Below are 19836 nucleotides of genomic sequence, written 5' to 3' on the forward strand. Positions count from 1 at the left end.
GGGGAAAGAGGGCCCCAGGGGAAGCGAGAGAAGATGGCATCAAGCACAAGCCTTAGAAAAAACAAGAACTTCAATCAGTCGGGACCAAGTCAGACAGACAGAAACCAAACTGTTCTTTAACAAAGGAAATTTAATATACGGAATTAGTTCAACTAAAAAGGCAACACTGAGGTAACACAGAGATTAAGGCTACAGGAAACCACCACCTACCACCCTTCAAACTGGAGGCACAAAGGGAAGAGGGTAAGGTTGTGAGAACCCAGAGGCCTGGAGGGGCTCTGCAGAGCTGGAACCTGGGCCTCTGTGGAAGGGGCTGCCCAGGCTACCGCTGGCACCTCTGCACGTGGAAGAAGGGCCCAGGCCAGCTAACAGTGGTGTCTCTAGGAAATACTAGGAGGCTTTCCGAGCGGGAAGGAAGCTGGAAAGGGAACCATCCAGGGGAGACCCGAGTAGGGGGCGAGTCACCCTTTGCCCCCCTGCCTCCTGGTCCCCACTAGATCCTTCATTGGCTAAACCTCACTGAAAGAGGAGGAGAAATATGTTTCTGGACTCCCAGCCCCTGCACCACGAAACAGAGCACAGAGGGCTAAGCTCAAAGCCGAGTAACAACAGCCCCATAACCAGAACGAACGACACCCAACATTAGACAATCACTAACGCGACATGTACGGTTCCAAGTGCTTTATTTTATACAAGTTCTTATTTAATTGTCACAGTAAGGCAGATATCTTTATCACGTCACCCAAGTCAGCAGCAGGAGAGGGCCCCAGACCCCACACACCAAGAGAAGAGCGCAAACAGTAAGCCAGTTCTCACGGGTATGTGACGCTGGTAAGTAAATACTTAAAATACTTGTGCACTTTGCAGTGAACAGACACTACCGTGAATCCCTGCACGCCCACCCCTGCCCCAGCCCCCTCCTCAGGTCACACAACTAAAAGCCAGCGCCTGACAAGCCTCAGCCTCAGCCCTCCGTGCCAGGCCCCAGCTACCCCTGCCTGGCACCCATGCTGAGGGATCAGCGCCTGCACCCGACTGTTGGCTGTTTTCAAAGTGGTTACTTTGGGGCCAGGACAGTCCATACAGACAGAGTAGCATGTGATGAGACCCTGAGTGGAGAGAGAGCGAGACACTTCTGAGGAACAAAAGACCAGCATGAATAAAGCATCTGGAACCAAGGAATGAGGTAACAAAAACAGTGATAACTAGCATGTGTTGAGTGTTCACTAGGTGCTAGACACTCTGTTCTAACTGTAAGATGTCGGGGTTAATATTATCCCCCTCTTGCAAAGAGTAACCAAAGCTCAGAAGGTCAGGTAACTGGCCTGGGGCATGAAGCCTGCAAGTGGCAGAAGAAAGACAGGCAAAAACAAGCAGTGGCTCTTCCTCAGCAACAGGAATCAGCTCATCAAGGAAAGGAGCCACAGGAGAGTCTGAGATGAAATGAAAGATCCTGCTCTATTAACGGAAATCCCGGACAGGCAGCAACCAGGAGATGTTTTTAAGGGCAAGAGGACTTCCAAAGACCTTCAACCTCCTTAGATCCCTGCTTTGCTAGGAGGGAGGGATTGGCCTACTGACCCAGGCCCGGAGCTCGGGTCCTCTGTCCTCAGACTTTTCCGGAACCCAGGCCTTCCCTTCAAAGCCTGTCGCTGCTGCTCCAATAGCTCAAAGGCAGAGCAGCTGTAAAGATGAAAAAAGTTGAGGCATGTAATGTGCCTGTGCTATTCACTTATTCATAGTAACTCGACAACTGGCTGCTCAAAGAAGAGTTGCGAAATTGTGGCCAAAAAGCAAAACACGGAGATAAAAAACTACGAAGACAAAATGCTGAACCAAGAACCTCAAAACTGAATTAACATTATAATCTAAAATAAAGCAGGATACAAAACTGCAAGTACACATTCATACCCATACATACAAATACTGAAGAATGACTAAAAAAAAGTCAAGTGTTTGTCTAATGTAGCCGGCATATACAATGATTATTTTTCTTTTCTTTTTTTTTTTGCGTTACGCGGGCCTCTCACTGTTGTGGCCTCTCCCGTTGCGGAGCACAGGCTCCGGATGCGCAGGCTCAGCGGCCATGGCTCACGGGCCCAGCCGCTCCGCGGCATGTGGGATCTTCCCCGACCGGGTCACGAACCCGTGTCCCCTGCATCGGCAGGCGGACTCTCAACCACTGCGCCACCAGGGAAGCCCTTTCTTTTCATTTTTAAAAATCACTCTATAATGAAATTATATAAAATGTTCATAATAAAAAATAATACCTTCATTTTCATCTTAAGTCGTAGTGTAAAATGACATTTCTATTTCTGCTGACTATTTTAGAGTATTAACACTGAAATCCTTGTAAGATTTAATTTAACACACAAAAAAAGCCAACAATATAAGTCGGTCTGAAAGCCAAACAACCCAACAATTCATCAGGCAACTAAAAATTAGCACTCTGAATCAGAACATAATTCTGGGAAGGAAAAGGTTTAAAGACGTCCTAGAAACAAGAAAAGAAAACTCCAGACAAGTACAAGTGACAGTTTACTTTTACCAAACAGCTTATCAAGTGATCTCTATGTAAATACTGCAAAATGTTACATAGCCCCTCAAAAAAGCCCAACATTATTTTTACAGATTAGAAAAGAACAAAGGCCAAAAACAACACCAATAACTCAATTAAAATAACTCATGCTTATGTTTACATATAATTTGATGAGCATAATATATTCGTCACACCACTGCAATTATTCTCTGAAAATAATACTCTAAATATTATTTTGACAACGTAATTATAGTTCTTACCTCAAGAGCGGTCACGAAAAACTGGCACAGATACCCTGCTAAAAATCTACAAAGAGTAAGGTCCGCACAGAGAAAGTCAAAAGATAGTACAGGCACTGTATCAAGGAACAAGAACGCTTTTGAAAAGATTTGTTATTAGGTTTGAACTAACATGCTATAAAATTTGTTTAAGCTTCATTGTTGAAACAAAGTTGCATTCTTGAATTCCAAATAAAATTCAGTAATATCACTGGCTGCCTTTTTCAAGAAGGTAGTGAGAAGTTATCACTTCCACTTTCCTTCTTGCCTCAGTAATGTCCTTCCAACTCTGTCAACAGACGCAAGCCATCTACTTGAAACTGATACAATTGAAAAAGAAGACCTAGATAAATGGAGAGATGTTCCCTATTCATAGACCGGAAGACTCCATATCATTAAGATGGCAATTCTCCCCAAGTGGATCTTCAGATTCAACATAATTCCTAGTATCCACAATACATAAATAACTCTCACAACTTGACGAAAAAATTTAAAAGCCCAATTAAAAACTGGGCAAAGGGGGGGCTTCCCTGGTGGCACAGTGGTTGAGAGTCCGCCTGCCGATGCGGGGGACACGGGTTCGTGCCCCCGTCAGGGAGAAGCAGATAATTTGTTACCAGGAGGATGTAGGGAGGGAGGCATGGGGAGTGATTAATTAATGCGCATTAGGTGTTCTGGGTGAAAAAAATGTTTTGAAACTAAAGGGAGGTTGTGGTTGCATAACATTGTAAACGCACTAAATGCCACTGAACTGTATGTGCTTTTTTTTTTTAAAAAAAAATTTATTTATTTATTTTTTGGCTGTGTTGGGTCTTTGTTGCTGTGTGCGGGCTTTCTCTAGTTTCGGCAAGCAGGGTTACTCTTCATTGCGGTGCACGGGTTTCTCATTGCGGCGGCTTCTCTTGTTGCAGAGCACAGGCTCTAGGGCACACGGACACCGTAGTTGTGGCATGCAGGCTCTACAGTGCAGGCTCAATATTTCTGGCGCACAGGCTTAGCTGCTCTGCGGCATGTGGGATCTTCCCAGACTAGGGCTTGAACCCAGGTCCCCTGTATTGGCAGGCGGATTCTTAACCACTGTGCCACCAGGGAAGTCCCTGTATATGCTTTTAAGTGGCTACTTGTATGTTATGCAAATTTCACCTAAATTTTTTTTTTTTTTTTTAAGTATCACTGGGGAAAAGAAACAGGGGTGTATGGGAAGGATGAAACTAGTCTGCCTCTGAAAAGCCCAATGTTCACAATAGAATAAAAACTGAATTGAGAACTAACGACTTACACCAAGTCCCAGTGTGGTGTGTAGAGTAATGGCCCCATAAAGATGTCCACATTCTAATCCTTGGACATGTGAGTATGCTAAGTTACACAACAAAGGAGAATTAAAGTAGCAGGTGGAATTAAAGTTGCTAATTAGCTGACTTTAAAATAGGGATTTAGGGGCTTCCCTGGTGGTCCAGGGGTTAAGCCTTCACCTTCCAATGCAGGAGGTGCGGGTTCAATCCCTGGTCAGGGAGCTAAGATCCCACATGCCTCACGGCCAAAAACCCAAAACATAAAATAGAAGCAATATTGTAACAAATTCAATAACGATTTCCCCAAAGAAGATTTACAAATAACCAAAAGGCACATGAGAAGCTGTTCAACATCATTCGTCATTAGGGAAACGCAAATCAAAGCCACGATGAGATACCACCTCACACCCACCAGGATAACTATACTCCAAAAAAGGGAAAACAAATGTCAGCAAGGATGTGGAGAAACTGGAACCTTGTACACTGTTGGTGAAAATATAAAATAGTCAGCTGCTATGGAAAAGTTTGGCAGTTTCTTAAAAATTTAAATATAAAATTGACGCACCAATTCCACTCCTAGGTATACACCCAAAAGAACTGAAAACAGGTACTCAAATAAATACATGTACACACATGATCAGAGCAGCACTATTCTAAATAGCCAAATAGTGGCACAAGAGCCACATGGTGGAAACAACCCAAACGCCCATCAATGAATGAATGGATACATAAAAAATGTATTCTATGCATACAATGGAATATTATTCAGTCATAAAAAGAAATGAAGCACTGATACATATACATTGTGGATGAACCTCAAAAAACATTATGCTAACTGAAAGAAGCCAGACAAAAAAGGTCACAAAATTCTATGATTCCATTTATATGAAAAATCCAGAACAGGCAAATCCATAGAGACAGAATGCAGAATGGTGGTTGCCAGGGGCTCAGGGAACTGGGAAATGGAAAGCAACTGCTCAATGGGTACAGGGTTTCCTTTTGGGGTGATGCGAATGTTTCCAGTTAGACAGAGGTGGTGGCTGTACAATACTGTGAATGCACTAAATGCTACTCGATTGTTCACTTTAAAGTGGTTAATTTTATGTGACGTGAATCTCGTAACAATAAAAAATGTATTAACTGATATAACTGCAACTACATAAATTGTGAACAACTCTTAATATACCTAACATAAAATAGGTCTATGAACATCTACGCTCTCTGACTGGTCGATATCAATGAACAGCCAAGCCGCCAACCCAACAACTGATTTATTCATCAATGACAAACCAGTTCATAAAAAGTTTCAGAAATGTGCTCCTTTGGTTTTTTTGCTAGATCATCTATTCGCTTCAGTGAGGAGAAAATTAATCCTGAGAAGAAAGGATGAAATAATCTTTCATCACATATTGTAAACACCAAGTAACCAATCTTCTGTAGCAGTCGTGGGATAGAGACAAGGGATACTGGACCGAGGGGGACACAGAGTCAAGGGAAGACACTTCTAAGTGGAAAACAGGAGAGCACATTATACGCTGGTGAAATGACGGAGTAAAGAGGGGAAAGGGATGATGCCGGAGAGAAAGGGGACACTTTCAGGGGAAGAGTTTCTGAGTGGGCGAGTGGGGATGGGATTCTATGCACAAGTGGAGGAGGGCTGGCTCGGCTCTGACAGTTATTTACTCACAGCGTTTGTGCAGTGCTTCCTCTGGTGTCTTGTTTAGGAATCCACCATTACCAGAGAAACCTACTCCTGCCCACCTTAGGTCCTAAGCTCTGTCAGTGACACACTACCCACCACATCGGTGTTTTTTTCAGCAATTATGAAACGTAGTACATCCTGAACTCTCTTTCTGAATTATCATACCACAGTCAGACTTCAAAAATAACTGCCTTTCCATACAAGAGAGTGAAATCTGTATTTTACTGCTGGTTTTTAACCCCCCAGTTTGAGCACTGAGGCTTCTGTTTTATCACAAAATGGAGCTACAAGAAGACTTTTAAATATACAACATTTTAAAACACTTTACAACCTAATGCTACACCCTACCAAACTGAGAATACTAAAGAAATTATTGCTGTTCCAAAAAACTTAGAGCCAACACTTTGTGTGCCAATTCTTAGATAATTTAATTAGTTCAAAAAATAATTACAATGTCCCAGAGGAAGAATCCTAAATCAAACAGAAAGACGCAGGAATTTTAACAAATGAGTTTTAAATGAAAACACTAAGAAATCACAGAGTAGAATGAGAACTAAACTAAGCCAGGTGGTACCTCTGACAGTGCAGTCAGCCTGTTTCACTGTGGGCCTCAGTCTCTATGCCTGTGAAAAAAGACGATCAGCTCAAATTCTCTCTCTACCTTCTCACAGCAGCCTCCCCACTAACATTCAGATAAGCATGCTTCACTTTATATAGTAAGTATAGGCATTAAGAATTGTATATAAATAACATATTTTAAATACAGCTGGAGAGTTCTCATTTGAAGTAACTATTCATTGAATTAGCACTAAAAAAAATTTTTTTTAACCTCCAATCTAGTATATTTTATAAGCTGGATATTTACATTGAGATGTTCTATTAAATGACTTAGGTTTACCCACAAGTATTTCAATTCCTTGGATAAAGAGATCACCTGTTAAAATTCTATGTTTTTATTTTTAAATATAATGGTATGATAATAACCTCTGTCCAAAGAAGTGTTGATGCAAGTAGTTCAAGAACCAAAAATATTCCAAAAAGTCTGGAAAAGCTTCCTGGTCTTCAAATTAAGGAGCTTGGTTTTTCTCTTACTCCTATACCAACAGCTATTAACACTCAGAGCTAACTTCCCTCTGTGTCATGCTGTGTATTTGCCTTATTTAATATACTTAATACAAGACTCCCCTCACTGGAATGTACACATCTGAGGACAGAGATTTTTGACTGCTTTGGTCCCTGTTCAGATCACATCCAACACCGAGAATAGGGCCTGCCACATCGACACATGTTAAAAGACACTGTATCACTTTGCTAGGGCTGCCATAACAAAGTACCACAGACTGGGTGCCTTAAACAAGAAAAATGTGTTTTCTGTTTTGAAGCTAGAAGTCTGAGGTCAAGGCGTTGGCAGGACTGACTTCTTCTGAGGCCTCCCTCCTTGGTTTGCAGGTGGTCATCTTCTCCCTGTGTCTTCACATGGTCGCCCCTCTGCACCTGTGTCCTCATCTCTCCTTCTTATAAGGACACCAGGGACACTCGATTAGGGTCTACCCATATGACCTCATTTTACCTTAATTATCTCTTTAAAGGCCCTGTCTCCAAATATAATCACATTCTGAAGTACACTAGGGGTCAGGACTTCAACATATGAACTGGGGGAGGCGGGGTGGGTGGAACACACACAATTTAGCCCACAACAGAGGGAGAAAATTGGAAGTCACTACAACTTTCTTCTATGATGATTCTTTAATATCACTAATGAAGTTTCTCTGTATCATGAAATACAGAACCATCTGCTTTAATGAATGATGCAATACTCAGAGTACTGGTATTTAAATCCTTTTCAAAGATGTAAGTAATCCACGAATCATACTGCAAATTACCTGTCAACAGGGATTCCTGTTCCACTCGAAGTTCACGAAAAAGAAGAATCAAATCAACAGCAACACCAATTGTATCCAAGTTCCTGTATAAGGTTTTTAAAAAGGACAAAGTTAGGCACACTCTTTTTCTTAAACCTGCACTTCAAATTATAATCCACAATGAATGCGGAGACTACCGGTTGACAGTTCCTGTAGTGGGCAGAATAATGGCCCTCCAAGGCATCCACATCTTAATACCCAAAACCTGTGAATATGTTACCTTACATGGCAAAGGGGACTTTTACAGTCGTGAATAAATTAAGGACCTTGAGATGAAAGGACTATCCTGGATTATTAACCAGGCGGGCCCAGTGTATCACACGGGTCCTTACAAGAGGAATACTAGAGGGTCAGGGAGGGCGGCCATGAGCCAAGGAGTGCAGGCAGCCTCTACAAGCTGGGAAAGGCAAGGAGAATGATTCTCCCCTAGAGCCTCCAAAAGGGGTTCAGCCATGTTGGCCCGCTACGGACTTCTGAATTTCAGAACTGTAAGATAATAAATGTGTTATTTTAAGCCACTGGGTTTTTAGTAATTTGTCAAGTAGCAACAGGAAACTAATGTGGGTAGGAGAAATGGGGTGCTGCTGTAACACACAGATACATGGAAGTGGCTTTGGGATCTGGCAATGGGCAGAGGCTGGAAGAATTTTGAGAAGCATGACAGAAAGGCCTAGATGCCTCGAATAGAAATGTGGACACTGAAGGCACTGCTGGTGAGATCTCAGAAGAAAATGAGGAACTCGTTACTGGAAACTGGACGGAACAATCCTTTTTCTACAGTGGCAGAAGCTTAGCAAAACGATGAATCTGGATATTTAGCTGAGCAGATTTCCAAGCAACACGTTGAAGGTGTGGCCTGATTTCTTTCCTCTTGGTGTGTACGGTAAAATGCGAGAGGGGAGAGACAGAGGAGACTAAAAGGGAATCAGGTATGATTTGGAAAATTCTCAGTCTATCTGGATTGCAAAAGACGCTAAAACTAGACTATTCACTGTGAGGAAACTGTCCTCTGGAGAGAAAGCCAAGGATGTGGCTAGGCGACCTTTATTGCTAATGTCTTGGAAGAACCAAAAGGTTGGTGTTCAGTTACACAGAGGGCTCTTTAAAAAGACTAGGAGTGTTACTCATTCCCCTCAGTGATCTCAGCAGAAATCAGGAATAGAGATGGGGTTATCTAAGAAAGCTCTATGGCAGACCCTAGGTTGCTTAATGGTATGTAACTCCCCGTGACATACACGTGAGACCCACAAGGTTTTTGAGAATGTTATACCAGTAGAAACTCTGCCAACCTGGATGAAATGCACAAAGAAAGGATGAGATGAAAGAAGGCTGTTAAACTCCCAAAATCCCACAGGCAGGAAAGAGGCTGATACAGGTACTCAGCTGAAAACATGTATGACTCTTACCCTTGAAGAAAAAGGAAGGATGACTCTGAGGGTAGGACCAAGGGCAGAGCCCCAAGCCACAGAGGATCATCATTCCCAGGCCTCAAAACCTGAGTTTGCCCAACTGGATTCTGAAATTGCTTGGGACCAGTGACTCCTCTTTTCCCTCAATTTTCTCCTCTTTTAGAGGGTAATGTCTAAAACTGTTATCCTAGGCCTGTCCTACCATTGTATTTTGGGAGCAGACAACTTCATGTCTAGTTTCACATGTCCAAAGATAAAAAGGAATTTTGCTTCAGGATGAATCATATCCAGAGTCTCACCCAAATGTAATTTAGATGGTAAGATTTGGGACTTTTCAGCTAATGAGACTTAGATGAGATTTGGGGCTTGAGTTGCTGCTGAATGGGTCGAGAATGTGGGGGACCTTGAGACGAGATGAATGTATTTTGCAAACAGGACAGACGTGAATCTTTAGGGGCCAAAGGGTAGACTGTGCTAGGCAAAATAATGGCCCCCTAAAGATGTCCACATACTAAACTCTGGAAACTGAATATATTATTACCTTACATGGCAAAGAGATGTGAGATGGAATCAATTTATATTTGATCTTTGTCTCCAGTTTCTGGCACAGAGCTCCTAAAACCCTTGGAAGTTCCTGTGTGAGAGGAAGGCCTTTTGTTATTCGTAACAAGCCCCTTTCAACCATACCTGAGCTTATGCTAAAGAGGGGACTCTTCCTGGGCCTGCAGGATGGGAGGTGGCTGCCAGAGGGACCAGCCCTAAGATCGGACAGCTGGAACCTTCAACCCCAACCTCCTACCTCTGAGGAAGGGAAGGCAGTTCAATCACCATGGCCGATGATTTAATCAATCACACCTATGTGACGGAACTTCCACAAAAAGTCCGAAACAATGAGTTTGGAAAGCTTCTGAGTGGGCTGATGAGCACATCGAAGTGCTCAGAAGATGGCATGCCTGGAGAGGGCACAGAAGTTCTGTGCCCCGCCCCATCCTATGTATCTCTTCCAGGTGGCTGTCCCTCTACAGTAAACTAGTAACAGATGTTAAAGTGCTACCTTGGGTTCTGTGAGTCGTTCTACTGAATTATCAAACCTGAGGGGTGTCCCGGAAACCCCTGAATTTGTAGTCAGCTGGGCAGAAATGTAGCCCAGGTACCCTATTTGCAGCTGGCATCCAAGCTGGGGCAGTCTTGTGGGACTGAGTCATGAAGTTACGGGATCTGAAGCCACTAACCTGAAGGAGTTAGTGTCAGAATGGAACCGAATTGCTGGACTGCTGGCTGTTTTTGGAGAATAAGAACTGGTCAGAAAATACCACAAGAGACTTTCTAGGAGTGATTAAATTAATGGTTTGAAGATGGGAAGATTATCCTGAATCACCTGGGTGGGCCTCATGTAACCATAATGGTCCTTATCAGAGGGATGCCATATGGTCAGAGTCAGAAAGAGACTGGAAGAGGTTACGGTGTTGCTCTGAGGTAAAGGAATGCAGGCAGCCTCAGGAAGCTAGAAAAGCCAGAGCAATCAATTCTCTGCTAGAGACTCCAGAAGGAACCAGCCCTGCTGACACTAACTTTAGGTCAGGAAAACTGATTTTGCACTTCTGACCTCCAGAACTGGCAGATGATAAATTTCTGTTACTTTAAGCTACTGAATTTGCAGTACTTTGTTACAGCAGCAAAGGAAACTCATAGAGCTCCCGACCTTCTTCACTTCTTCTCAACATAAATCAGAATTAAGCCAAGACATTCACTGCTAAAGAAGGGGGTCAGGGTCGGTGTGCACGAGGCTCGAGTCCTCTCTCCCCTCCCCAAGGCCAGGTGGGCAGACAGCCATTGCTCCTTTCCTCTTTATCCGAACACAAGACTGGTGGGGAAAAGGGCTCAGCACCTGCCTCCGAAAAGAAGATGCTGTTCCACCTCTGCTCCTCCTCTTGCCCCTACGTATACAAATGGCTGCCAGGCACTGGGGCCCACTGCCTGCTTCTGTATGGCCAGATTTGGTGGGGGGAGAAAAACGTAACTTCATGACATGAAAATTCTATGAAATTCAAATTTCAACGTTCACAAATGAGGTTTTACTGGAACACAGCATGTGCATCTGTTCACGTACTACATATGGCCCCCTTCTACTACAATGGGAGAAGTGAGCCCCTCTGACAGCGATCACAAAGCCTGAACTATTTATCTGGCTCTCTGCAGTAAAAGTATAGCGACCCCAGCAATAGGGATTATAGTTACATGCAGAGCTAACTGCTTTCAACAGTTTTCTTTGAGTACTTCCTGAAATTTCATATGACTCAGATTGTTTGCTTTGCTGTATTATACCCCACGTTCCATACATCCTTGGCAAAAAATAATTCCAGTCCATACAAAGTGCAACACTCAGACAAAAGATGTAAAAAGGTCTAGGCCTTAATAGCATCCTACTTTTTAATTAACTCTTTAATAACTGAAAACATCAGAAAAATACATATTGGTTGAGATCTGAATCTTGACGGGCTCGGGAGTATCAGCTTTAGTTACGGTTGACCTCAAAGTCCCTACCAGAATCTTTGTTGTCTTTCTGACTACAAAAAAGTTTTTCCCAGGAGCTGGTGCCCTGAATGGTTGGAATTTCCACTCTAGGGCTCTCCTTTCCCTCTCCCGTCACACTAGAGGGCCTCCCTGCCTGGAAAGGGACAAAATAATCTAGCCTCTGGCCTGCTGCTTCTAGCATATAACTAGTTATACTTTTTCAATGTTAACTATTGCTACCAAGATCATTACTGTTTCTATCCGTTTATCTGTATATGGACACCATGTTCAATTTTGTGCTGAAGTTAAACAACTCTCTCTTTTGATTCCCTCTCCTTTGATCTAAGAAAACCTCATTAATCATATCAAAGCCTCAGGTACAGACCGTCTAGGCAGCACAGGGAGTCTCTCCACTGGCTTCTGGGCCAGCCCGACTTCACTCATCATGGCAGTAACAGGGAGCCCGGGGGCTCCGTCTACATTCAAGTCCAGGAAATAAAAGTGAGCATGCTTTGTGGCTTCTAACTTCATCTCAAGTAAAACTTGTTAATAAAAAGCAGATTCCATAAAATCAGAGAGGAAGGGTGCTCAGTTCTGGGGGGAGAGTGTAACATGTAAAACAACAAGACAGGGCGGGGCAATTCTCTTGCTCATCTCGGTAACCACATTTTTTTTTTTTTTTTTTTTTTTTTTTTGTGGTACGCGGGCCTCTCACTGCTGTGGCCTCTCCCGTTGCGGAGCACGTGGGATCCTCCCCGACCGGGGCACGAACCCGCGTCCCCCGCATCGGCAGGCGGACTCCCAACCACTGCACCACCAGGGAAGCCCGGTAACCACATTTTAGTTGTATATTATAAATTAGGAGGCAGCAACCGGCAACTTTACACAATCTTAAGGAACGCTTAAGATAAACCGTCTTAGAAATTCACATCGTGCTCCCTGTTTGAAGTAAACACAAGGGCAACTAATTAAAACACTAAAACTAATTAAAACAAACACCTGCAACTAAGAAAAGTGAAGTCCAGAACTGCAAACACATTTAGGCAGGCAGAATCTAGAATCAAAGAATCAAAATTAAGTTCAAACCACTGTGTTATGTAAAAGACCAAATCCCTCCAAACATCATAAATGCAAGTGAGAAACCTAAATAAGCCCTCATGTTAAACATGCTGCCCCATCACATACTCACCCCCATCACACACTCACCCAGGAGTCTCCCGCAGCAAGTCCTGCAGAGCACTTGTGCCCGGAGACGTAGAGAGTCTCCTAATAAACACAGGTGACTGTGATGCCAGAACCATCTCTAACAGACAGGCCAACATGACAGAACCCGCATGCACGTACACAAAGAGATATTATCAAAGGCATATATGTAACTACAAAGAATAGTACCTGATTGAATTTTGGTTCACAGAACACTCAATACAAGCATTCCGGAGACACCGGAAGCACTCCGTTATTAACTGCAGACTGGAAGCCAGATGTTCCACTTGGGATGGGTCTCTGCAGGCCAGCTCAACGGCATGAGAAGATTTCTTTAAGATATCCAGGACTCTCTGGAAAATAGTCCTGGGTGCTGTTTCTCTGAAAAAGGATAAAATTGTTACAAACCAGAAAAAAAAGAAAAAGACATTTCCAAATGTCCTTTTCAGAACACTGCTGGTACTTAATTTTGGGGGGAGGCAAGCTAGGCCTATCTGTTCCAGCTCCTTAGTTTGCGACACCAAAGAGCTACGTACACTGAGCACTTCGCCAAGGCACTGCTCTCATCAACCAGTCCCTGTATTATCTCATTTAATCTTTGCATTAACCTTATGAAGCCAATACTGTCCTCTCCATTTTAAAGACAAGACACCTGAGACACAAGAGTCTATGTAACTTGCCCACATCCCTCAGCTAATAACTTTTGGAGCCACAATTCCAACTGAAACAGTCGGATTTCCACCCCCACGACAACCCGAACCCCCGTTTAAGGTGACTGTTTATGGTTATGGGCCGGCCCTTAGTCAAACCAGAATATCTGCATCTCACGTTCTAGACAGAGAATATAACCATGTCCTCTGTCAGCCAGTGTGTACCTGAAGTAAAGTTATGAGAAAGGATCCTCACGAAGGGCTGCCTGGGGGGCAGAGCCACTACCCATTCTTAGACAGAGGAGCCAGAAGCAGTGCTCTGAGCTTACACGCGTTCAACCACAAAGATGGGGAGCCGGGGGAGCGGGAAGGAGGGAAGGAGACAGACAGAAGCAGCGGGAGACGGACAGAGAGACAGAGCGAGCTCGCTTCCAGGCAGAGTGTGTGCCCGGGGCGGGGGATGAACCTGTGGCTGTTCACCCCACCCCACCCACAACTGGGCACCTCAGTTCCCACGGCCTCTCACGCCAGGAGCACTGCCCGTACTGGATCTCATTCCACAGCTATGAAGAGAAGGATTACTGTGTGCAGCACGGCACCTAAATGCAAGCCCATTTCCTCATTCCATGAATCCCCTAAAGAAACAAGAATCCGCTTTAATGTCAGAAGAAAAACTGCTGTTAGACAACTGAAGAGACTCTTACAGATAAGTCCTGACCATAGGAATTTTCTCCCTGTGTTCGCACTGTGGAATCCCAGAACCCTACATTCACCCCTGGATGAATTGAAGCCAGACCACCGGGTTTCTCCAGAAGCTCGGCCAACTGAAGCGCCCCAAGCGGCTGTGCTTGCTCTGGGGGGCCTGGGAGACACTCCCTCTGCGAGCTTCAGGACCATAAATACTTGTACTCCAAGTGTCGCCTTTTTATCTTAAGGATGGATGATATAAATCACTTTATTTATCACGTTCTCCTCTGTCTTTGCCTTTAAGAAGCCTGGAGTCAAACCCACGACCCACCTTTAACACTATGAATCCCTCAGCATGGCTTCTGAGTACTAACCTTATTTCTGGCTTTTCCCTCCCCTCCAATTTCCTCCCTTACCTTTATTTTATCTAACTGTATTTATTTTTTAAGGCACGTCAGATTTGTTTTTGGAAAGAGGCAGAATATAAATTAATCAATTAAAAATTGGGAAATCGTGCATAAAATAATCTGCCCCACCTCCCCCCGTTGGCCCTCTCTAAATGGGGATCATGAAGCTTTGACTCAGGGTCGCAGCAGTTAAGCGACCAAATAAAAAAGTCAAAGTTCAAAGGTGCAGCATTAGTCCTGCCTCAGAAACTGTATAAAACAATGGAGTGTGTAAGCCACTTTCAGTGACAATATGACAAAAAGAAGATTCACTAACACTCTCACGACAGCTTTAAGGAGAAGTGGGTGCTGCTGAGGAGGAGGCAATTCCCACTCTACCCCGAGAGCTCTTGCCACTGGACTAATAATAAAATTGACAGACACGCAGGAGAAAAAGAAATTCTAATTCGTGTGCATGGAGGTCTCATAGAAATGGGACCTAAAAAATGTGCCACAGCAGGCGGCTTTCATACTTTTTAGACAAAGAAACACTAAATTTCTGAGGAATTGACTGAACAAAGAAACTTAGGCTTTGGGTGCTTAGTTAGTGAAGAATCTAAGGAGAGTTTGGACTTGGGGTAGTACGTTATAGAGGAAACAAGGTTTGTTTATATAGGCTTCTTGGCCCCAAATTCACCTCTGGGGATAAGGCTGTCCTTCTGACTCCAGATGCAGGGAGGGTACCTCTCACACGGAGATTTACTGCCTGCTTTCAACAGAGAGGAGGGTCAGAGCGTCCCTCTTGCACTGGCTTTTTCTTAAGTAACTTTAATTTAAAAAAAAATCAATATGCCACTGAGGCTTATTTGGGGGAGGCGTGCTCTGGGCTTGAACGATACTAAATATAGTGCAGGCACTATTAACATGCTAAGAAAGTACCCACGGGTTTAAAACATTCTGAAGAATGCCAAGAGTGATCATGATTTCTACAACAAAGAATAAACCTAATTACCTCTATCTGCCCCACCTGCATAAAGTTTTGATGATATTTATTCCTTAATCTTATAATCAAGTAAAAGTAGAGCTCTAGAACTCGAATAATCTAGAGTAAAGCCTCTTTTTTTTTTTCCTCCTACGATGACTAAGAAATGTGTGTTTGTACCTGGGGTAAAGAAGCCAGTATGATTTCTTTCAGCGGGTCCTTCACAAGCTCCCTCTCTCATGGTCACCACCTTCCTACTGTGAATGGTCTTCTCTGATGTCACTCTTTGAAATCTTAACCTCTGCTTCACTCAAAACTGACATCCAGCACAGCAAAAGCTTTGAAATCAAACTATAATAGACAACACAAAATAACAGCAGTGTTCTTAGGAAAACTGGGTAACTGATATGCCAACCACAGAACAATTAGTAAGTTCATGAACCACCCTAAATAATTTCCAATGTTACATGTTAATTTGTCACATATGCACCATGCCTTTCTCCTTCATTACACTTTTAACCAAAAGGAAAATGTTTACCTGAACTACAGCCAACCAAAAGATTCCTGAAACACAAATAACTATTAATAGCTACTAAAGAGTAATCACAGCAGCATCTATCCAGCATACAACGGTTCACATACGCAGTATAAAGAGAAAATAAATTGGGATTGTGATCACTGTCACTTGTCCTCCCCATGGATTCCTGAAACTAGCAAGCACTGGCAATCCTCTGGGTCTGTTCACATGTATGCCCTCCCCCAGAATGCCTCTCACACCACCCCCACCCAAGCCTCTGCCTGGAAGAACCTGGGGGCTCCTTTCAGGCCTCTGAAAACTCACAGCCCTGGTGAGACTCCTCTGCTACTCAGAGTACTCAGGGGAGCCGCATCCCATCTCTATGCGCCCCTGGAGCTCGGTCCATAGAACGGAATAGCACTTACCCACATCAGATTACATTCACTGATGCGGTCTATCACCCCAGCTAGACTATAAATCCCAGAAGAACAGAGACTACCTTATTTTTTTCTGTATCTCTAGGGCCCAGACCCGCATTCACTAACTGCATTTGTTCAATTCAAGTTTAAAACAGTGATGAGACTATTCGCCTATTCAGAGCGGGATCTAAGTGCTTCCCAGACTTGGCAGGTAACGCACGTACTGAGCCTGTGCCCTGAGCCAGGCACCAGGCCTCCTGGGAGCAGCGCAATCAGTGTGCTTTGCAGCAGCAACTGGAAACAGGGAGACACTGAGGAACTAGCTCAACTCATCCACATTCCCGTTAAGAAATTCACACATCCTGGACCCAAAGATTTGAAAAACAATGGTCGTATCTTAAGATGCTGATATCTTATAATTGGTATTTAAGAAACACCTAATTTCTCCTTCCCCACTGAATGGGTAAGCTTATAGGGGGAGGGAGAGGTGAGGAGTTGTAAGTCAACTGACTACATTTTAAATTTCTTGAAAGCAGAGACTATTTCTTTTTTTTTTTTTTTTGTGGTACGCGGGCCTCTCACTGCTGTGGCCTCTCCCGTTGCGGAGCACAGGCTCCGGACGCGCAGGCCCAGCGGCCGTGGCTCACGGGCCCAGCCGCTCCGCGGCATGTGGGATCTTCCCGGACCGGGGCACGAACCCGTGTCCCCCGCATCGGCAGGCGGACTCTCAACCACTGCGCCACCAGGGAAGCCCAGCAGAGACTATTTCTTAGAGTCTGTACCCCCTTATAAAGGGTGAATGGAAAACAGAAAAAACTTTTCTTCTAGAGCCATATAATAAATACCTACAGATTTTATTCACCATATTTTAAAACAATATAATAAATTAACAACTTTCATCAGATGAGGACAAAAAAAGCTTCTCATTAACAGTAACTACCATGAAAACATTTAACTCTCTTCTGTACCTCTTTACCTTCTCCAACAGCCTTGAAAGAAAGCTATCTGGCATTACAGATCCAAAGGAGTCCTAATGTACTCTGTCTGCAAATTCCATGTTCACTGCCAAGACAGCACAGCTAAGCATGTGTAACGATTAACGACAGTGAAATAACCAGTAAAGGCCAGTCAACCGTTTGTATATTACAAATGTTATTAATAATAAAAATTGCTGTCACTTCTGCTTTAACCACAACTAACACAAGATATTCACAAGGACTTTAAGAGGCTTAGCTGCTTCTTCACAGAAGGCCCAAAGCACTCAGAAGCAGAATTAAAATTCAACCATCAGACATTCCTTTTACATAGGAATGAATGTATACCCTGCAGACAACTTATAAATGAAATGTTACATTACAGAACAAAAACAGCCTTTGAATGATACAAAAGGTAGAATCGCACTTCCTTCAAGTTTGAACAGATCTGTAGGTTTAATCCTGACAAGTCCTGTTTGAATAAAATTAAAGAAAACTACCGGTGATTACAGCACAGGTTAGACAGGCCTAACATACCATCCGTACTCACATCTTACAGTCAATTCATGAGGCGGGACCTCCTTCTGAAAAGGAGACTCAACTGTTCGTCATTTAACACTACGACTAAGACTTACATCCTGGTTGAAAGACTCATTCTAATACCCGACATTTAATTAAAAACTGGCACATGTGGTTTAGAGTAGTTTAACCACTGTCACTGAGAAAAACTATTAGAATACACACAAGTCCAGAGATTAAAATAACAATCATTGGTTGTTATTTAAAACCATAAACCCCTTAATGATTTGACTGCGCTAGACGAACAAGAACGGAAAATAAAAACATTTCTATCTCCTACCAGAGAGAGCCTGGGCAAAAGTTTGAAATTCACCTCTGCAGACCTCAAAACTCTCCTTTACATACTCTCTTCCCCTCTTCTGTCACATCCAGGACACTCAAGCTGAGACAACTCCCTGAGACAGGGTTGCAGGGCTGGCAAACTTTTTCTGCAAAGAGCCAGAGAGTAAATATTTTAGGCTTTGAGGACCTGACAACCTCTGTCACAACTTCTCTGCTGCTGCAGGGCAAAAGCAGCCATAGATAACACCCAAAAGAATGAACACAGCTGTGTTCTAGTAAACTCTTTGTATGGACACTGAAATTTAAAGTTCATATAATTTTCATGTGTCATGAAATTTTGTTCATTTGTTTTCCCCTACCATTTAAAATGTAAAAATCATTCTTAACTCAAAGGCCATTTAAAAAAAGAAAACAAAACAAAACAAAACAAAAACAGGTGGTAGGTCAGATTTGGCCCACAGATCACAGTTTGGCGATACCAGCTTTAAAGGGTCCCAAATATATCAGTCCTCTCCCCCACCCGGAAAAGCCACATGCTTCCCTCTTCCCCAATGTCCTCACCACAGTCAAAATTCATCTGTCATCAGAACAAAGAGAATCTCAAATGCATTATACCAAGCAAAGGAAGCGAAGAGAAGGTGAAATGCACAGAAGTGGACAGTGTCCAGAAGAGAACTGTGCACACAGAGAAACCTGACAGATGACAGCGCTGGCACTAAAAATCCCAGGTGAAGGCCGGACTGTTCCAGTAGAGGTGCTGGAACAACTATCAATCATATGAGAAAAAAACCAAATTGGAGCCTTATGTATAATCCTACTAAAAGTAACTCCAGATGGATTTAGGAATATATGTTAGGCAAAACTATGAAACTCTGGAAGAAAATATATGGAGAATGTCTCTATAGTCTTAGGTAGAGAAGGATTTTTGAATGTAAGACCTTATTTAAAAAGTGGTATTTGAGCATAGAACTGAAGGCGAGGAGGCAAACTACGCCCTTCCTGTGAGAAGAGCTTGGATGGCAGGCAAAGGCATCAGAGGAACAGCAGGGGGCTTGGTGGAAGCATCCAGTGACTCAGGGGTAAGACACAGGCTCTGTAGGCCACTGAAAGAACTTCCGCTCCTGATGTGAACCCGGGGAGGCTTCTGAGCAGAGGAGTGACATCACCTGACTTTCACTTTGAAAGGATCCCTCTGGCTATTCTGTAAAGAGCTGATCATAGCAGGAGAAAGAAAAGACAACAGGAGATCAGTCAGGACACCATTCTTGGAAAAGAGTGGCAGAGGCAGGCATAATAAGCACGGATCAGATTCTGAATATATTCTGAAGATGGAGCCAATAAGACTTGAGGATAAATTATTATGAGGGGTATCTGAGAAGGGGGAGTCAAGGATGGCCCCAAACTTTGGCCTGAGCAATAAATGGACAGATGTATCTGCTGTTTACTGAGCTGGAGGAGACTGCTGTCAAGATATACGGGCGGGGGGGGGGGGGGGTGGGGG

At 43.5% G+C, this 19836-nt stretch overlaps 1 protein-coding gene across 1 annotated transcript in view; it reads right to left on the reverse strand.

Annotated features, from left to right (window-relative positions):
- ATXN10 (ataxin 10) overlaps positions 1-19836 on the reverse strand; it is a 158397-nt gene that overhangs the window by 123139 nt on the left and 15422 nt on the right. Inside the window, exons 2-3 of the mRNA XM_007453909.1 lie at positions 13049-13240; positions 7695-7777 (exon numbers count right to left, since the gene is read on the reverse strand). Coding sequence (XP_007453971.1) covers positions 7695-7777; positions 13049-13240 — 275 coding nt within the window. The remainder of the gene's footprint in view (positions 1-7694; positions 7778-13048; positions 13241-19836) is intronic.

Source organism: Lipotes vexillifer, unplaced genomic scaffold (assembly GCF_000442215.2).
Source record: "Lipotes vexillifer unplaced genomic scaffold, Lipotes_vexillifer_v1.1 scaffold382, whole genome shotgun sequence".
NCBI lineage: Eukaryota > Metazoa > Chordata > Mammalia > Artiodactyla > Lipotidae > Lipotes > Lipotes vexillifer.